Source organism: Myotis myotis, unplaced genomic scaffold (assembly GCF_014108235.1).
Source record: "Myotis myotis isolate mMyoMyo1 unplaced genomic scaffold, mMyoMyo1.p scaffold_m19_p_17, whole genome shotgun sequence".
NCBI classification, from domain to species: Eukaryota; Metazoa; Chordata; class Mammalia; order Chiroptera; family Vespertilionidae; genus Myotis; species Myotis myotis.
The window spans coordinates 17,992,865-18,009,879 of record NW_023416321.1 but is presented as its reverse complement, the minus strand read 5'-3'; the positions used below and the strand labels follow the sequence as shown (position 1 = coordinate 18,009,879).

Below are 17,015 nucleotides of genomic sequence, written 5' to 3'. Positions count from 1 at the left end.
CCAGTGGGGACCCTCACCCTGATCCAGGACACCCTTCAGGGCAAACCAGCCAGCCCCACCCATGCACCAGGCCTCTATCCTATATAGTAAAAGGGTAATATGCCTCCCAGCACCGGGATCAGTGTGACAGGGGGCAGTGCCCAAACCCCCTGATCGCCCTGCGCTCTGTGTGTGACAAGGGGCGGGGCCACAACCTCCCTATCTGCCCTGCTCTGTTCGTGACAGGGGAAGGCGCCCCAACCTCCTGATCAGCCCTGCTCTGTGCCTGATATGGGGGAGCTCCCCAACCCTGATCGCCCTGCGGCTCTGTGTGTGACAGGGTGCGGCGCCCCCCCCGCCACGGGCCCTGCTCTGTGTGTGACAGGGTAGAGCCATAACCTCCCCATCGGCCCTGCCCTGAGTGTGACAGTGGCGGCGCCCCAACCCCCTGATCGGCCCTGCTTTGTGGGTGATAGAGGGCGGCGCCCCAACCCCCTGATCCGCCCTGCTCTGTGTGTGACAGGGGGCGGTGCCCCAACTCCCCTATCGGCCCTACTCTGTGAGTGACAGAGGGGAGCTCCTCAACCCCCTGATGGGCCCTGCTCTGTGCATGACAGGGGAGAGCTCCCCAACCCGCTGATCAACCCTGCTCTGTGTGTGACAGGGTAAGGAGCCTCAACCCCCCTGATGGGCCCTGCTCTGTGCGTGACAGGGGGCAGCGCCCCAACCCCCGGATTGGCCCTGCTCTGTGCGTGACAGGGCGTGGCGCCGCAACCTCCCCATCGACCCTGCCTTAAGTGTGACAGGGGGCAGTGCTCCAACCCCCCAATCGGCCCTACCCTGAGCGTGACTGAGGGTGGCATCGCTACCTCCCGATCCGCCCTGCTCTGTGCATGACAGGGGGCGGCACCCCAACTCCCCAATCGGCCCTGCTCTGAGCCCGACCAGGGGCTGCACCTAGGGATTGGACCTGCCCTCTGCCACTCGGGAGCAGGCCTAAGCCAGCAGGGTGTTATCTCCCGAGGGTTCCCAGACTGCGAGAGGGCACAGGCCAGGCTGAGGGACTCCCCCTTCCCCCCGAGTGCACAAATTTTTGTGCACCGGGCCTCTAGTCTATATAATAAAAACCTAAGCGACCTTTATGGCATAACTACCGGTCGCTATGATGCACACTGACCACCAGGGGGCAGACGTTCAATGCAGGAACTGACCCCTGGTGGTCAGTGCACTCCCACAGGGGGAGCGCCTCGAAGCCAGAAGCCAGGCTCACGACTGGTGAGCACAGTGGTGGTGGCGGGAACCTCTCCCACCTCCGCAGTAGCACTAAGGAGCAGCGAGCAGGTGGGTGGTAAGGAGCGAGGGGTCCTGGACTGTGAGAGGGCAAAGGCTGGGCTGAGGGACCCCCCACCAGTGCAGAAATTTCATGCACCGGGCCTCTAGTATTGAATAAATCCTCTTCCATTTTAAGTTTTACCGCAAATGGGTTAACATACAGGGGATGATAAAAGGGCAAGTTTTAGAGATTTTGTCAAGTCTCTTGGTTTCTTGTTTACAGCCTGGCTGCTTACATACCTGCTCTCCTACCTTCCTTGCCTACAGTTTTTGATTCCTTTGCTGAGAAGATAACTGGATACTTCAGCTGGGCTGTCTATTTATTTTATGTAAACTGACTCTAAAACGCAGTTCTTGATATAACTTGCTACAGGAAAAGGAGAGATTCAAAAAGCACCCTACAGATTTTCCTCCAGGGAAAATTACTAAGTAGAGTGCTGGTTCTTACCCTCTGGTATGAGGAGACCCTTGGGAGTCCATTAGATAATACAGGTGCTTAGGCCCCTACCCAGCCAAGATCTAGTCAAGTGAATATCTAGGGACAACGAGGATAGTGGGGTGGTGCATGGGAGAGAGTGAATAATGAAACCTCGGGCTGGAAAGTGGTGGCAGCTACCATGGGAATGAAAGCTGAGCTTCTGTTGGAAGGAAGGACGTCATGGGCTCCAGAGGAAGGCTGAGGTTTAGAAACAGGTAACGAAAGTCACAGCACATGAGCATGATGCAAAGTTGCTCAATGTTTTATGTTACTAGAGGTTCAAAGAAAAGGTCTGTGGATTTAAAAGTCTAGTTTTGTCCATAGAAAAAATACCCAGAAAAAGAAACATTTTATGCTTTCAAAGATATAGCAAACGTCAATTAAGGAGAAAATACTTACATTCCCCTTTCATTGTCCCCCCTCCTACACCCTACAGAAGTCACTTTTATACTCTGTGAGATGGACCAAGAGCTCTGACTTTCTACTACTATCTTTGTACATGTAGTGCATTTAAGAGAACATCTTGCTTTCTGGAAGCATTTGATAAATGCTTTTTTAATTTTAAAAAATGACATTAATTCTAAGTAGATCACAAACTCATCAATCTCTCATTATGAGTCTGTTCTCTTGTCCTTGGCAGTATATCATAATGCTAGTCTTACTTTTTTTTTTTTTTTTTAAAGGATTCTTAATGTTAAGGTTAAAATTTACCATAAACTTCACTGGCTGATTCCTTTGACAGAATAGTATAAAGAGTTTGAGGAGCTGAATTAATTCAGAACAATGAACACATCTGCTTACCTGCTAGCCTTGAATCCTTTCAATTTCTGTACAAAGAATGATTCAAGAACTTCTGCACACTGGTAAAAAGGGGAGTCACTTGGATTGTAGTAACGACAGTTATCAAAAATTTTGGTCATATCTGCCACAAATTCTGTCAGCTTTTCATAATATCGTCTTTGTATTCTTTCTTCCATGGTGGCAAGGTCTTAAAAACACAAAATGTAAAACATTTCAAAGCTTTAAGGTTATTCCAATGTGAATACTGCTCACAGTTCTGACTCACAAGGATATATATTTCATACCCAAACTGACTCACCATTAAGGCTTTGAGCAGTTCTTGAAGAAAATAGGAGCACTTTTTGTGTTTGCCTGGGGGCCTGATATAAAAGTCTTGGCTGCTGCTAAGAAGGCTCTCTTATTTTCAGTTAAGTACAGAGAACAGCTCTTTATTCAATTAGTTTTAAATAACATGATCAATACATATTTAAGTATGCATTTTTCACAGGCACACAAGTAAGTATAACTATCATATGTACAAAGAGAAGGGGGAAATCCAGAATTAAGAAAAAAATCTCTGTAGTTTTGTAATGCTGGTATGAGTAAAAGGCCAATGATTAAAATTAATCTAGAATTGACTGAAAGAGACAATTCTAAACTAAATCTCAATAATTATTTTTGAATTTGAAAAACAAAAGCAATGAAAAAATTTAATCTATCAGACATTAAAAAATATTATAAAGCTGTAATAATGAAAAGTGTGGCACATTGCAGGATGACACAAACATTAACAGAAGTGAATTCAAAATAGGAACAGACCTAACTGTATTAAGCATAAGAATTTCATGTATGTTGAGGATGTCATTTCAAATAAGTAGAAGAAGGAAGAATTCATTAAAAAATTGGGTTGGGGCAACTGACTACATATGTGAAGAGAAAAATTCCACCTCACATTATAAGCCAAAATAATTCTAGGTGGGTCAAAATTTTAGGGCAAAAATTGAAACCATAAAAATTACTAAAAGACAACATTGCAAATGTAATCAATCACTAAATTGTGTATATAAAAATAGTTAAAATGGAAAATTTTATGTTACATGTTTTAACACACACATATATAAGTCTTTGATTGTTTCCATTTATATCGGCAGGGAAAATGCGCAAACAAGGACAACTGCAAAGGTGCACCTAATAGCCCGATGAAATTCCAAGCACGATCTGGGCACATCTATTCTGTGTAGGTTATGAAAAGTAAAATACTTCACACATCATGCCAGGATATTATCATTTTTTAAGTTCTGGGTACTTAACAGCCTGCCTAGCTTTTTTATTTTTTTTTTATCTTTATGATTGGTTTTTAGACAAAAGATATACACTGATTTCTTTTTTTAATATATTTTATTGATCTTTTACAGAGAGGAAGGGAGAGGGATAGAGAGTTAGAAACATCGATGGGAGAGAAAAATCGATCAGCTGCCTCCTGCACACCTCCTACTGGGGATGTGCCCGCAACCAAGGTACATGCCCCTGACCGGATCCGAACCTGGGACCCTTCAGTCCACAGGCCCACGCTCTATCCACTGAACCAAACCAGTCAGGGCTACACTGATTTCTTGAATCTCTTTATTTATGCATTCCTGGTTGTTTTTTGTATGTGGCCTGACTGGGAATTGAACCTGCAACCTTGGTACATTGGGATGATGCTCTAACCAACTGATTTCAGGGAGAGGAAGGGAGAGGAATAGAGAGATAGAAACATCAATGGGAGAGAAACAACATCAATCAGATGCTTCTGCATGTACCCTACTGGGGATCGAACCACAACCCGGGCATGTGCCCTGATTGGGAATTGAGCCTGTGACCTCTTGGTTGATGTTCAACCACTGAGCCATGACGGCCAGGCTATACTTCTGCCACCCGCCCTAGGTATTTCTAAAGACGTTTATGTACCCTTAGAATACATATAATTGTTTACTGCATAAAACCTAGGTATTGTTCTTTTTTTTTTTTTAATTGTAGACACTATTACAAATGTCCCTATACCCAACCCCCTTTGCACCCCTCGATACAGTATTGTTTTGTAACTTCCATTTTTCTTTCAACAGTATGTCTTGGAGATGTATATTGTCTCTATGTACTTACTTACATAAGATGAGGTTTATCTGGGCGGTAATAATAAAGAAAAAAGATAGCAAAATAGTCTAACTCTTCAAGAAAATAATTTTGGTTAAGTAACTTAAGGTATATTCAACTTACAGACTATATAAAGCCATTAAAAATTATGTTGTTGAAGATTAATGACATAGGAAGATGTGTACCAGACAGATAATTATATAATCTCAATTTTAACACACACACACACACACACACACACACACACACACACACACACGCAAACACACACCAAAATGTAGTGGAATTCAGTGAGGAAAAGATGAAAGGTGTACTTAATCTTTTCTTATTTTTTCTTTATTTTCTAAATTTTCTACAATTAACCCATGTTAATTTTAAAAGTAGAATTATTTACCTACCTACCTATCTAAAGAAGATTATACAAATCTGAAACACATACAAGAATTCAAGGATTAACTTCTACCTTCAACTTCAGGGGAAGTGAGGTAACAATTATTTATGTTGTTTTCTTAAAAAATACTTTTAACTAAGCCCTCACTTATTTCTCCCTCACTTATTTCTCCTCTTTAAAAAGTTGTCATCAGCCCGGCTGGTGGCTCAGTGGTTAAGTGTCAACCCATGAACCAAGGAGGTCACTGGTTCGATTCCCGGTGGGGGGCAACTGATGTTTCTATCTCTCTCTTTCCCTTCCTCTCCCTCTAAAATCAATAAAAATATATTTAAAAAGAAAGAGTTGTCACCAAACACAAATCCTTCTAATTAAAAAAGTATTTTTTTAAACTAAGATATAGTTGACATATAACACTGTATTAGTTTTAAGTGTACAGCATAATGATTTGGTATACGTATATACTGCACAATGATCACCGCAATCAGTTTAGTTAACATCCACCATCACACAGCTACAGATTTCTTTTTTTCTGTGATGACGGCTTTTAAGATGTATAAAATGCTTAGCTGGCTTTGGAATACTTTTTTCATCAGCTGGATGAAGCTACTAATCCTTTGGCAGTTTTGTAAACTTTTATGAATTTTTAATTTTTATATTTCTGTAGATACTCTATCTATATATATAAAAGCCCAAGAGACCATTACGACCGAACTACTGGTCAACCAGTCACTATGACGTGCACTGGCCACAGGGGGCAGATGCTCAACGCAGGAGCTACCCCCTGGTGGTCAGTGTGCTCCCACAGCCAACCTCCCATGGCCCCTCCCCCTGGCCAGCTGGCTCCCCTCCCCCGCACAAATTTGTGCACCAGACCCCCTGGCAATGGGCAAGGAGACACCTGAGTGGTGGTGTTGCTCTTATATCAATCAGGGGCAAAGCAGATGTACAGTCCTTAGTTCATCCTAGCTTGATGCCTGTGTTGGGGGCCAGAGTTGTTTCATGCCTGAGGCACATAAAATGATAATTGCTAGGTCTCGGAGGGGAAAAGATCAGAAACACTGGTCTCATAATAAGTAAATTATTAATATTAACTGAGGCTTAGGAGGGGTGTTTTAAAGTTTGTGGAGCTGTGATTGCTCTAGTAACTTCTAGATAACAGTAAGCAGGTAGTTCTAACACAACTCCATTAAGAGTGAACATGCCACCTAACAGTTCTTGTGGCATGGACATATGTTATTCTGCACATAAAACTGGGTGCTATGAGAATAATAAGTGGGTCACTATTTGCTTTCAGAAAATTGGGTGGGGGTCTAGTATGGTAATATTGGAATTATTTCAGAGGGCAGTTACTGTGAATCATGTATTCTCAGGAGCCAGAATGTTCAATCCTGAGTCTCTGCCATTTAACTGTCAGTGATCTTAGATGCATTTAACCTGCCTGTTTCTTGCCTGTAAAGTGAGTTTTAATAATAGTGCATATAAGTTGGAAAAAAATAAAACATGAGAAGCACTTAAAATGGAGCCTGGCACAGTTGTAGCTAATAATAATATATGAGCATCTGTCTTTTTCTGGGTTCAGAATTTTAAAAAAAATTGTGCACCAGGCCTCTAGTTTTTAATATAATCACTGGAGCCTTCCATCTTAATATAATCACTTGTAGCTGTAACTTATTAACCCCTCCCACCAGAAATAAGGCTGTTTTCTCTTTGATCTCCACTGTGCATTCATCAAATGGTTCTCCTTCAGGAAAAGATAAGGAAGAGGAGACAGGATGAGAGGCTCAGACAGACCCGACCCATTCATTCTTTTCTATAGCTGAATAATACTCATATGTTATTTGATTTGGCTACTCCTCTCCTAAGGGCTATTTATCTCATTTCCAGTATTTTTGCAATTATAAACACTGTGTGATGAACATCATACTTGTACACATGCAAATCCTAAGAAATCAAACTGCTGGCTCCAAAGGTATGCACACTTAAACATTAATACACACCACTAACTTACCCTCCAAGTTGCCACACCAATTTATACTCTCATTAAGCTATGATATATTAATTTTATGGGTAACAAATGAAATATCTACTGAGACTTGAAAAAAAATCCATATTCCACTCAAGTACTTACCCATAGGCTCCTTAATGACACCATAATAATCTGGTGCATCATTAGGATCCACTGGTTCCAGGAAGGGCCAGGCCATCTTATGGGCCTACAAGGAAATAAAAGGGCCATTCTTATTGTCAGGTGGAAATACTACCCCATTTAAATTTCCCATTGGAATTACTGCATCAATCAACGCTTAAACTCCAAGAGTCTTAAACTGGATAGATAATATTGTTTACTAGAGGTCCGATGCATGAAATTCGTGCAAGGGGCTTGGCCCTCGCAGCCCTGGCTTCGTCAGGAAGGTTGTCCAGACGGTTGTTTTGCTGTTTGGTTTAATTAGCATATTAGCTCTTTATTATATATAGGATAATACTGCTCTAGTCACAAATTATCTCAGATGGGCATACTCTATAACAATGGCTTTCAAAGAGTGGTCTGAGGACCTTGGCATGAGGGGGCAGGGTTTGAAGCACTAGTTTAGGAGGAAAGAAAGTTGGCATGATGACCTGTCAACTGAATGATGCCAGCACTGTAATCACACCCATAAAACAGGGGATGGGGTGGGTTCAATGTGTGGAATGGAAGCCTTGGCTGGGTAGCTCAGTTGGTTAGAGCGTTGACCTGATACACCGTGGTTGAGGGTGCAATCCCAGGAAGGGCACATGCAATTATCAACCAATGGCCTGGCTAGCGTTGCATGAACCAAGAGGTTGATGGTTTGATTCCCAGTCAGGGCACAAGCCTGGGGTTTGTGTGCTCGATCCCCAGTGGGGGGCATGCAGGAGGCAGCTGATCAATGATGTTTCTCTCATTGATGTTTCTATCCTTCTCCATCCTCTCTCTCTAAAAATCAATAAAAATATATTTAAAAGAACCAACCAATGAATTATCAATAAGTGGAACAACAAATCTATGTCTCTCCCTTTCTCTTCTTTCCCTGCTCTAAAACCATTACATTTAATTTGTAAAAAGGCAAAGTGTGGAATGGTCAGCACTGCTGGCTAATGTGGCGGCAGAAATGTGATGGTAAATAACACCTGACCCCATGCTGAGACTGTTGTTCTCCTTTCAGTTCTTCCCATTCTCCAGCCCGTGATTACAACAGAGAGAGTGTCAGTCTAACACTGACGTCTTGAATACATCTCTAGCATTTGCTAACCTTGTAAGCCTTCCCCATCTCCTTTGGTTTTTAATAAGGGGAGGGAAGGCTTTGGCTCAAAGCCTTACATAAGCATTTGTATCTCACTAGGATTTAATCAGACTGTTTTTCAATCTATGATGGTGGGATAAAATTTTCTTTAAAAATAAAATTTAGGTTAAAAAGTCAGTCATCTTAGCCCTAGCCAGTTTTACTCAGTGGATAGAGTGTCAGCCTGCGGACTGAAGGGTCCTGGGTCCGATACCTCGGTTGCAGGCTCGTGCAGGAGGCAACCAAATGATGCATTTCTCTCAAATCGATATTTCTCTCTGTCTTTCCCTCACTCTCTAAAAAAACAATGGGAAAATATCCTCGGGTGAGGATTAAAAATAAAAATAAAAGTATTTCATTAAAAAAAAAAGTGACTCATTTTAAATACAAGTGTTAGGTTAAGAGCAGCTGAGCTATTGTGTGGCTATGGAAACCTCATGACATTGGCATGTGAAGGACTGAAGTCTGTGGACCACTTGACTAGATTGGCTGGAGTCAGTAAATAGGTAGTCTAAGATTGGAAAGTTCAAACTCTAGGAGTGTTTCCAAAGGCACACTGGTAGATTTCATCTTCAAATGTAGCACACAGAGTGGTTTCTCACCTGTAAAGAACGCAGCACCCTCTTCAAACCCTCATAATCCTTCTCTGTTAGTGGCGTGAGCACTGTCATGGCATCCTCTGTCGACTGGCACTGTGGACAGACATACTCGTCAATGAGCTCTGCCTCACTCTGCAAGATGCCAACACAGCGCCCATGGTACCAATTCTGACACCGATCACAGCCAATATAAAATCTGCAAGATCCGAAATGGAAATGTGAGTTCAAAACAGATGGGATCATATTACTTAAAATTTATTTTAAAAAGTAATAATGCATGCATCTGAAAATACTCTAACCCTTGGATATAAAACAGATTTAGTATTATAATTGTCTTAATAATTTTGAAGATTGACATTCCTATGTGTTAATTTAGTATCTGATGTTAAAAACAAGCATTAAAAATTTATTAAGAACAATGTATAATATTAGAGAACCAATATGAAGAAAAATGTAAAACATTTTAATTGTCTTTAACGTTCAAAACAAAGCCAAAAATCTTTCAACAAATACCATATCAAATGGGAAGCTGATATTGGCCACCCAACTGGGAGTTCAAAATCCTGGAAGCTAAAAACAGAGTCTCAGAGCTTGTATCCAAATTAGTATTTTTCTAACCCACAAAAAAGCGCCATTTCAAACACTGATGAAGTCCAAACAAGGCAGGCTATTTTAATCTCATTAATTTCGATGTTACATATTGAATAATCAAGTCTACCATTAAGCCATATTTTTCCCAATGAATCTCAAACATTCACTAAGAAGCAACATAAATTTTGAAGGGGAGGTAAAGAGGGAAGAAGAGAAAAAAAATGGAAAGGAATTTGTAATGTAGGTGTATAATATATGCAGAAAATATCTTGCTTTTCATTTTAAAATAAATAACCAGACAGAGCAATTTGGCTTCCTAAATTATTAAATATGATGCTCTTATCAGAACTCACTGTGACTCATCATAAGGTGTTCTGCAGATACAGTACAATTCCTCACTGCTGCCCTCTTGTGCCCGTTTACAATCATTACAGATGTACACATCCATTTTCTTAGCCTCCTTTTCTGTGATGCCAACACATTCTCCATGATACCAGTTAGTACAAAGATCACAGCCAATATAGAACCTAAAAGTATTCACAATGAAAATGACAATGTGATTGTCATTTTGAGCTGCATGGTACTTAAATCTGTCTTCCCTGCCTTGATTCACTTTCTTACAGGATAACTTTCTGCAATGAGTCAGCTAAACATCCTGAATCCGACCATTCTACCCCTGGCAAACTACAGCATCTGACTGTATCAAGTGTGAAAACATAAAGTCACTCACATCAATTTCAACAAATACACTGTTTAGTGAAATGAGTCTTTAAAAACATACTGGAATTTGAAAAAATAAAGAACACACTGATGGTAATGTCTGCCTCTTAATGAATGTGTGTAAAACTGTAACAGGCACAAAAACCAAAGCCAAAGAATCAAAGACTTACATCTGTCAAACCTATGCCACAGAAGCCATTTCAAAATCAGGGCTATTTCTTAGATAGGTTTGAAAATGTATCTCACAATTTAAATTTGAAAACAAAGCAAAGCGCAAACACCAAATAGAAGTTACACTACAAGGAACATGCAGGTCAGCCAGGTGTAGAAGATAAATGGTCAAAATATGATATGAAGAAGAAAAGTAAGAAAGGTACATGTAGTAATTCAATTTCTACCAAATAAATGTTGAAATTTAATCTAATTGTGACAGATTATGACACGGGTCAGTTTTTCAGTCAATATAATGTGTAATGTGGCGTGGCCAGGTTAATTAACTGTAAGAAATTGCTTCAGTTAAAATCCTGGTACACGGTGCAGAGTGTACGGACAGTTATCCAAAACAGCGAGAGATTCTACAGTATTTGGCAAGGTGGGGCTGTAAGGGTGTATAACGGCTGTGTGAGGGCTAATCACATACAGGGTTATCAAGGCTTTTGAAAATAAGATCCCTAATGACAATGAAAAGTGTCTCTATGACAAACACGTGTAAATATACAAGTGTTGACAGGCACTGGGTAGGAAACATCATATCAAAGTCATAGGAAGAATTAGTATGGATCACAAGGAACCAGACTGGCCTTGCTGATACCATTGGTTCTAGCAAGGGATTTCTTGGTCGATTCACCTAGAGAAATAGTAGATGTACTCAAGCTTCAAACTTTATGAAAGTTAAGGAATAATACATGGTTGTGTGGTTTATCCTATTACCACTAACTTTCTTCTTTTGGAATTATGACTTTCGCAGGATTTTCACAGCCACAGGAGGGGGCCACCAAGGTGTTTTTGTGTTGTCTTCACCAGATGGTGGGCTGTATGTTCTGGAAATAAGTTCAGGACTTGTATTTCAGGTTTTAGTCACTCTCACTAGATTTCCAAACCAAGCTAGTTTGGTACGAAAGATTACAAAATACTCCTTAAAAAACACTAACTCATCCAAACTCAAACAGGGAGTGAATGAACCTGGTATACTGAAATGTTAATAATGACAAACTGAAAAATATGAAATATACACAAAATAATGAGGCAATCTCAATACAATGAGCACATGTACACGTGTGCCTCATTTTATGCAACTTATATATTACATAAAATACATTTCTGTGATCTTAATATTTTAAGTAGGCCAAAGAAGACTGTTATTTAAAGAAATTCCATAAGCAGATCTTTTTGTAAATCATATTGTTTTATTCTACAAATCATTCAGTATATTTTGCTTAAAGGGAGGCACACTTGTATTAGACTAAGGGAAAAATCAGTTAATAGGGCTCCACTTTTTACATTATGTATAATTTCCAATAAAGTAAGACAATGAAAAGTGAAGATGCCTAAACTGATCTGTGTTTAATTCAACACACAGCTAAGTTTACCAACATAAACTTTTGATCTAGCACTTGCAGATTATAATTTAAATAGCACCACCAAAGCAGCTTCAAGGTTGCAATTTAAACATCATTAAAGAGAGAACTTTATTTAGAAATTAGGCATCCACTTAAAGTAGACATTAAGCATTCCTAATTCTAAATGATCATATTTTTTAGCACAATCAAACTTTTCAGTACTATAAAATAATACTGTGGTTAATTTTGGCTTTTAAAAGCTGGCCTACATTTAAATGTTCAAAATGGAAGCTAAATACTTAGTTAAAAGACAATGATAAAAAAATAAAATTACATTAATAGATCAGCATCTCTAAAATCTCGTATATATTACCAAATATAAGTCACAACTGTCAAAAACAGCTTCCAGCTGCCATTCTTATTAAATTTTTGAGTGTCTTAATTGAGGAATGGGTAAAAGGAACACTTTTTTTATTTCTCTGATTTTTCCCCCAATAAGAAAGTGGGAACTTTGACAAAAATAATATTGTTATACCATTCCAATATAAAAAACAGATAACTGCTTAAAATTAAACAACAAAAAAACCAAAGGCACTCAAACTTGAAACCTCCTGCATCATTCAGATTCACAGTCTCTAGAATTTGATGTATAGGGTGGTGAACAGATTCCAGAAAGCATACTCTGAACTCTGGCGGCAATAATCATACCCCTCCTCCTCCAGACAGCACTACTGACTGACTTGGAGTTAATCCAGAGAGAAGAGGAGAAAGCCAAGGAGCAACAGAAAGCTTGTTTTTGACAGAAAAGAATATGAAGGACAAACACGAATCATGAACACGGGAAATAAACTTTTATTTGCTAGTGTCAAAGTTATGAATATCAGATGCAAGATCAGAGATGAAACGCTATTACCCTTGCTTTTAACTATTTTCCTTTATGTTGCTACCAGTATATTCATTTCCTTCAAAACTGGAAGATTAACGGCTAACCTTTAAGAAAATAAACTAGAGCTCAAAAGGATCTACTCACTTAGATTCATCGTAAGGCGTTTTACAGATACAATAAAGCTTTGTGTCCTTCTTAGTTTCCTTTGAGGTAGTAGAAATCATTTTCTTCTTCTTGGACTTTGAGCTTGAGTCTCTTTCCTCTTCTCGCTTCCTCTTCTGAGAAGCTGCAGACAGCGTGGCCGTGGCTGTGGCTGTGGCCGGGGGCCCCGAGTGCTGCGGGGGAGGTGGAGGTGGAGGTGGAGGTGAAGGCGGAGGGGCTGGCGGCGCAGGAGGTGCTGCAGGGGGAGTGGTAGCTGCTGCAGTGGCCTGCACCATTTCTTTTTCTTTCTTAATTTTCAGGTCTCTCTTGAGCTCTTCCTATTGTCAATTAAAGACAATACAAGACTATCATTTGACTTATGTAAATGCACAAACTGGCCAGAGGATGTTACATTACCCCCCTTGTCGAAATAGCTCCATCGTTCAGCCTAACGTGAGGGAGTTGCAATAATTCCAAACACCCATGTTCTTACTATACCTTAAACCCAATTAAAACAACTAGAAATGGAAGATGAAGTAACTAGAGAGCTGCTAGTTATCCTCCAAGGCACTCTGACAGAACGATGCTGTGTCTGACAAGAACACCCCCTCCCCTGGCCCACATGCCCTGGTTATTTTAGTCATGGCTCAGGATGTGATTTCCAGTGTCCTCACCCACTGGCTGCTTTCGTCTGGCCACTCTCCTTCTGTGTCCTTAGAGTGAGACTGAACATGAATTGATATTCAAATTGACCAGCCCAAAGCAGGATGAGAGACGGATTTGCCTTGTTTCTCATGCAGCTATGTCTAGAATTTAAGGCTGCAGAGAGAGCATTTTCTTATTACAGATTTTCCCATAAATTAAAATCCTTTTTTTTTTTTTTTCATGTGAAATACTTTACAGGCACACCTCTGCTACCCAGTGTAACAACCTACTCTTAGAAAAACCACTGGAACTGGTATCAATGAACAAACTTGGTGTAAATAAAACATAGTTATGACTGAGCTTTTAAGCATCACCAATATTCTAACAAATAAACCTGAATGGTCTTCATTTAATAAATCTATTTTCTCCATGTATCTAGATAGTCTTGTAAATGAGAAGATAAGCTCTGTGGCTATTCAACAGCCCTTCTCTATTTAAAAAGAAAGTCTGAACTTTTCCCTAGGGATGAAAGTAAATCTTGAGTTTCAATTTAATAACATGGTTTATGAAATGTAACGAGATGACTGCAGGAAAATCAAGATAATTAAAACGGTGTAGTGGGTACACACCTTGATTCCTCTGTCAAGAACATACCAATGAGCCCTGGCCAGTTTGGCTTAGTGGATAGAGCATAGGCCTGCATTCTGAGGGGTCACGGGTTCAATTCTGGTCAAGGGCACAGGCCCAGGTTGCGGGCTCAATCCCCGGTGGGAGGCGTGCAGGAGGTAGCATATCAATGATTCTCTCTTATCACTGATGTTTCTCTCTCTCTCCCCCCTCTCCCTTCCTCTCTGAAACCAATAAAATATATTTTTTAAAAAGAACATACCAATGGTAGTAAAGTATAAAAAAGAGAAAACTGAAAAGACATAGCTATCCTTGAATACAATATAAATGTCTCCATGGAACGGAAACACAAAACTATGAACAGGGCTAGAACTGCAGGCCTACTGAGCTCCAGATTTGGAAGTAGGAAGTGGTAACCCACAACAGGAACAGGAAGAAGGGGACTCGAGCTTCATGTGAGGTGGGTAATGAGCAGGCTCCCTGTTTGATATTAAGTGTTGGCTCGGCTACAATGGACTTCAAGAGAGGAAACCAAACCAAACCCTTATCACTTAAAATACCAAATGCCAAACCAAATGAAAACATGTAATGTGAAAGAAGACTACCAACTAAATCAATAACCAAATCTGCATTCACTCCCTATGAAATTAATTTTATAGGACAATTTGACGAAAAGTTTATAATACATGTGTTTGAGAATTGCAGAGGCAAATGAAGATATAAAGTTCTATTCCAAAATGAGTAAATTACTTTACCAAAAAGACAAGCAGATGGGGATGAAGGAGGGATGAAAAGGTGGAACACAGGACATTTTTAAGGCAGAGAAACTATTCTGTATGATGCTGTAACGAGATGCTTCTGTATTTTGTAAGATGTCCTTCAAAGCAAATTATCTTAGCAATAAATTCTAGTTAAAATAATGCTGATTTTTCTTAAAGTATAATTTTTCTTCCTCATTAGATAATACACTGTCAAAAAGAACACCATTAATTGTACAAAAGAATATTTACAACAGTAATAACATTTTTAAATGGCTGCATAGTACAGTGAATGTAGAAAAATGTTCAATATATGTTGTGTCCAGTGTGACTGTTTTATATATAATGTGTTTATATGAATACAAATATTATAAACAAGGTATATTCTAATATTACTTTAAAATGGCAATCTTTGGCCCTAGCCGGTTTGGCTCAGTGGACAGAGCATCGGCCTGCAGACTGAAGGGTTCCAGGTTCAGTTCTGGTCAAGGGTACATGCCTGGGTTGTCTGCTCCATCCCCAGTTGGGGGTGTGCAGGAGGTAGTTGGTCAATGATTCTTTCTCATCATTGATGTTTCTCCCCCCCGCCCCTGAAATCAATAAAAATATATTTAAAATTCATTAAAATAAGTAAATAAACAATAAAAATGGTAATCTTTGCTTAGTTGGTGTTACTCAGTGGTCCTATGAACCAAGAGGTCACAGTTTGATTCCGGTCAAGGCACCTGCCAGGGTTGTGGGCTCGATCCCCAGTAGGAGGCGTGCAGGAGGCATCGATCAATGATTCTTATCATTAATGTTTCTCTGCCTCTCTCCCTTTCCCTTCCTCTGAAATCAATCAAAACACATTAAAAATAAATAAATAAAATGGTAATCTTTGGACAGTATGGACTTACATATAATTTTTACTTGTTGGATAAAGGTAATTGCTTTGAAAGACATTTAGATGTATGTATGTTCGTTCGTTCATTCATTTATAAAGGATATATATTTTAAGTTTTTCCTTACATTCCGTCATTTATAAAGGACACAGATTATAAATATTTCCCTACCTTGTTCAGAATAGGGAGCAGGAGCAGTATGTGAAACACCCAAATGTTAAATATTTGTTGAATGAACTGAATGGACACATCACACTATAAATACTATTCTGCAACCTACATTTTCATTCATATATTTATGAGGATTTCCCCAAAGAATTAAAAACCAAAAATCACTAATCCTACACTGACCATTGTGAGGACACTCCGAAACACATCTGATCCAGTGGTTCTCAACTGAGGGTGGTAAGGGTACCCTGGAGGTGTTTGAGTATGTAAGGAGAGGGGACAAGGTCACTCTTTTGCTGGTTACAATGAAGGGAAAGCTACTAGCATTTGGAACCCAGTGCTAAATTTCCTACAGAGTGTAAAAAACTGGCCTGTTGAAAGGGCCCAAAGTGCTCCTGTTGAGAAACACTGATAACCAATCTCTTCTTTGTGGACTCTGGGCTGATTCCAGATTATTGTTATGATTAATATTCATTATGTCCTTGCTCGTGTATCCTGCCTAGTTGTTTCTCAGATGGTTCTACAAGTAAAATTATGGATCAAAGAGTATTCACAGTTTAGTCTTTTTATACATACCAATGAAATGTTCTCTAGAAATACATGGTATTTTCTCTAGAAAAATAGTGTTTTCATTATTAGGTTGAATATCATTTTGTTTATTGATATTTGACATTGTTAGATTTGAAAACTGCTTATTTATGTGTCTTAAAAATCTTCTACTAGAGTGTTTTTAAATTTCAGCTTTATTAAGGTATAACTTACAAAATTATAAAATATTTAAAGTGTGCATTGTAGTATTTCGATTTCTATGTATATTGTGAAAGAATTCCCCTCATATAGTTAATTAGTGTTATCTTTTTCTTACTGACTTAAGAGCTCTTTAAATTTTAGGAATACTAATTCTGGCATAAATGTCACAAATTTCTTTCCTGTTATCTGTTTTACAATGCTGTTTATGGTATTTCCCTGCCCAAATAAAATTTTTCTATATCATCAAATCTATCTTTCTCCTTTGTGGTATTTGAAATCTGAAATGTTTAGGGGTGAT

At 39.5% G+C, this 17,015-nt stretch overlaps 1 protein-coding gene and 1 pseudogene across 16 annotated transcripts in view; one reads left to right on the top strand and one right to left on the bottom strand.

Moving 5' to 3' along the window:
* Positions 1-17,015, bottom strand: part of BPTF (bromodomain PHD finger transcription factor) — a 113,505-nt gene that overhangs the window by 7,891 nt on the left and 88,599 nt on the right. For 9 of the 16 annotated variants that reach the window (XM_036339907.1, XM_036339918.1, XM_036339911.1 and 6 more), the window contains 5 exons: positions 12,892-13,226; positions 9,936-10,109; positions 8,995-9,187; positions 7,222-7,306; positions 2,591-2,777 (listed from right to left, as the gene is read on the bottom strand). In XM_036339907.1, coding sequence (XP_036195800.1) covers positions 2,591-2,777; positions 7,222-7,306; positions 8,995-9,187; positions 9,936-10,109; positions 12,892-13,226 — 974 coding nt within the window. Of the gene's footprint in view, positions 1-2,590; positions 2,778-7,221; positions 7,307-8,994; positions 9,188-9,935; positions 10,110-12,891; positions 13,227-17,015 lie in introns of those variants that run through there. The other 7 variants (XM_036339912.1, XM_036339917.1, XM_036339920.1 and 4 more) reach the window with 3 other exon arrangements.
* On the top strand, positions 5,965-6,109 carry LOC118672568 (annotated as a pseudogene).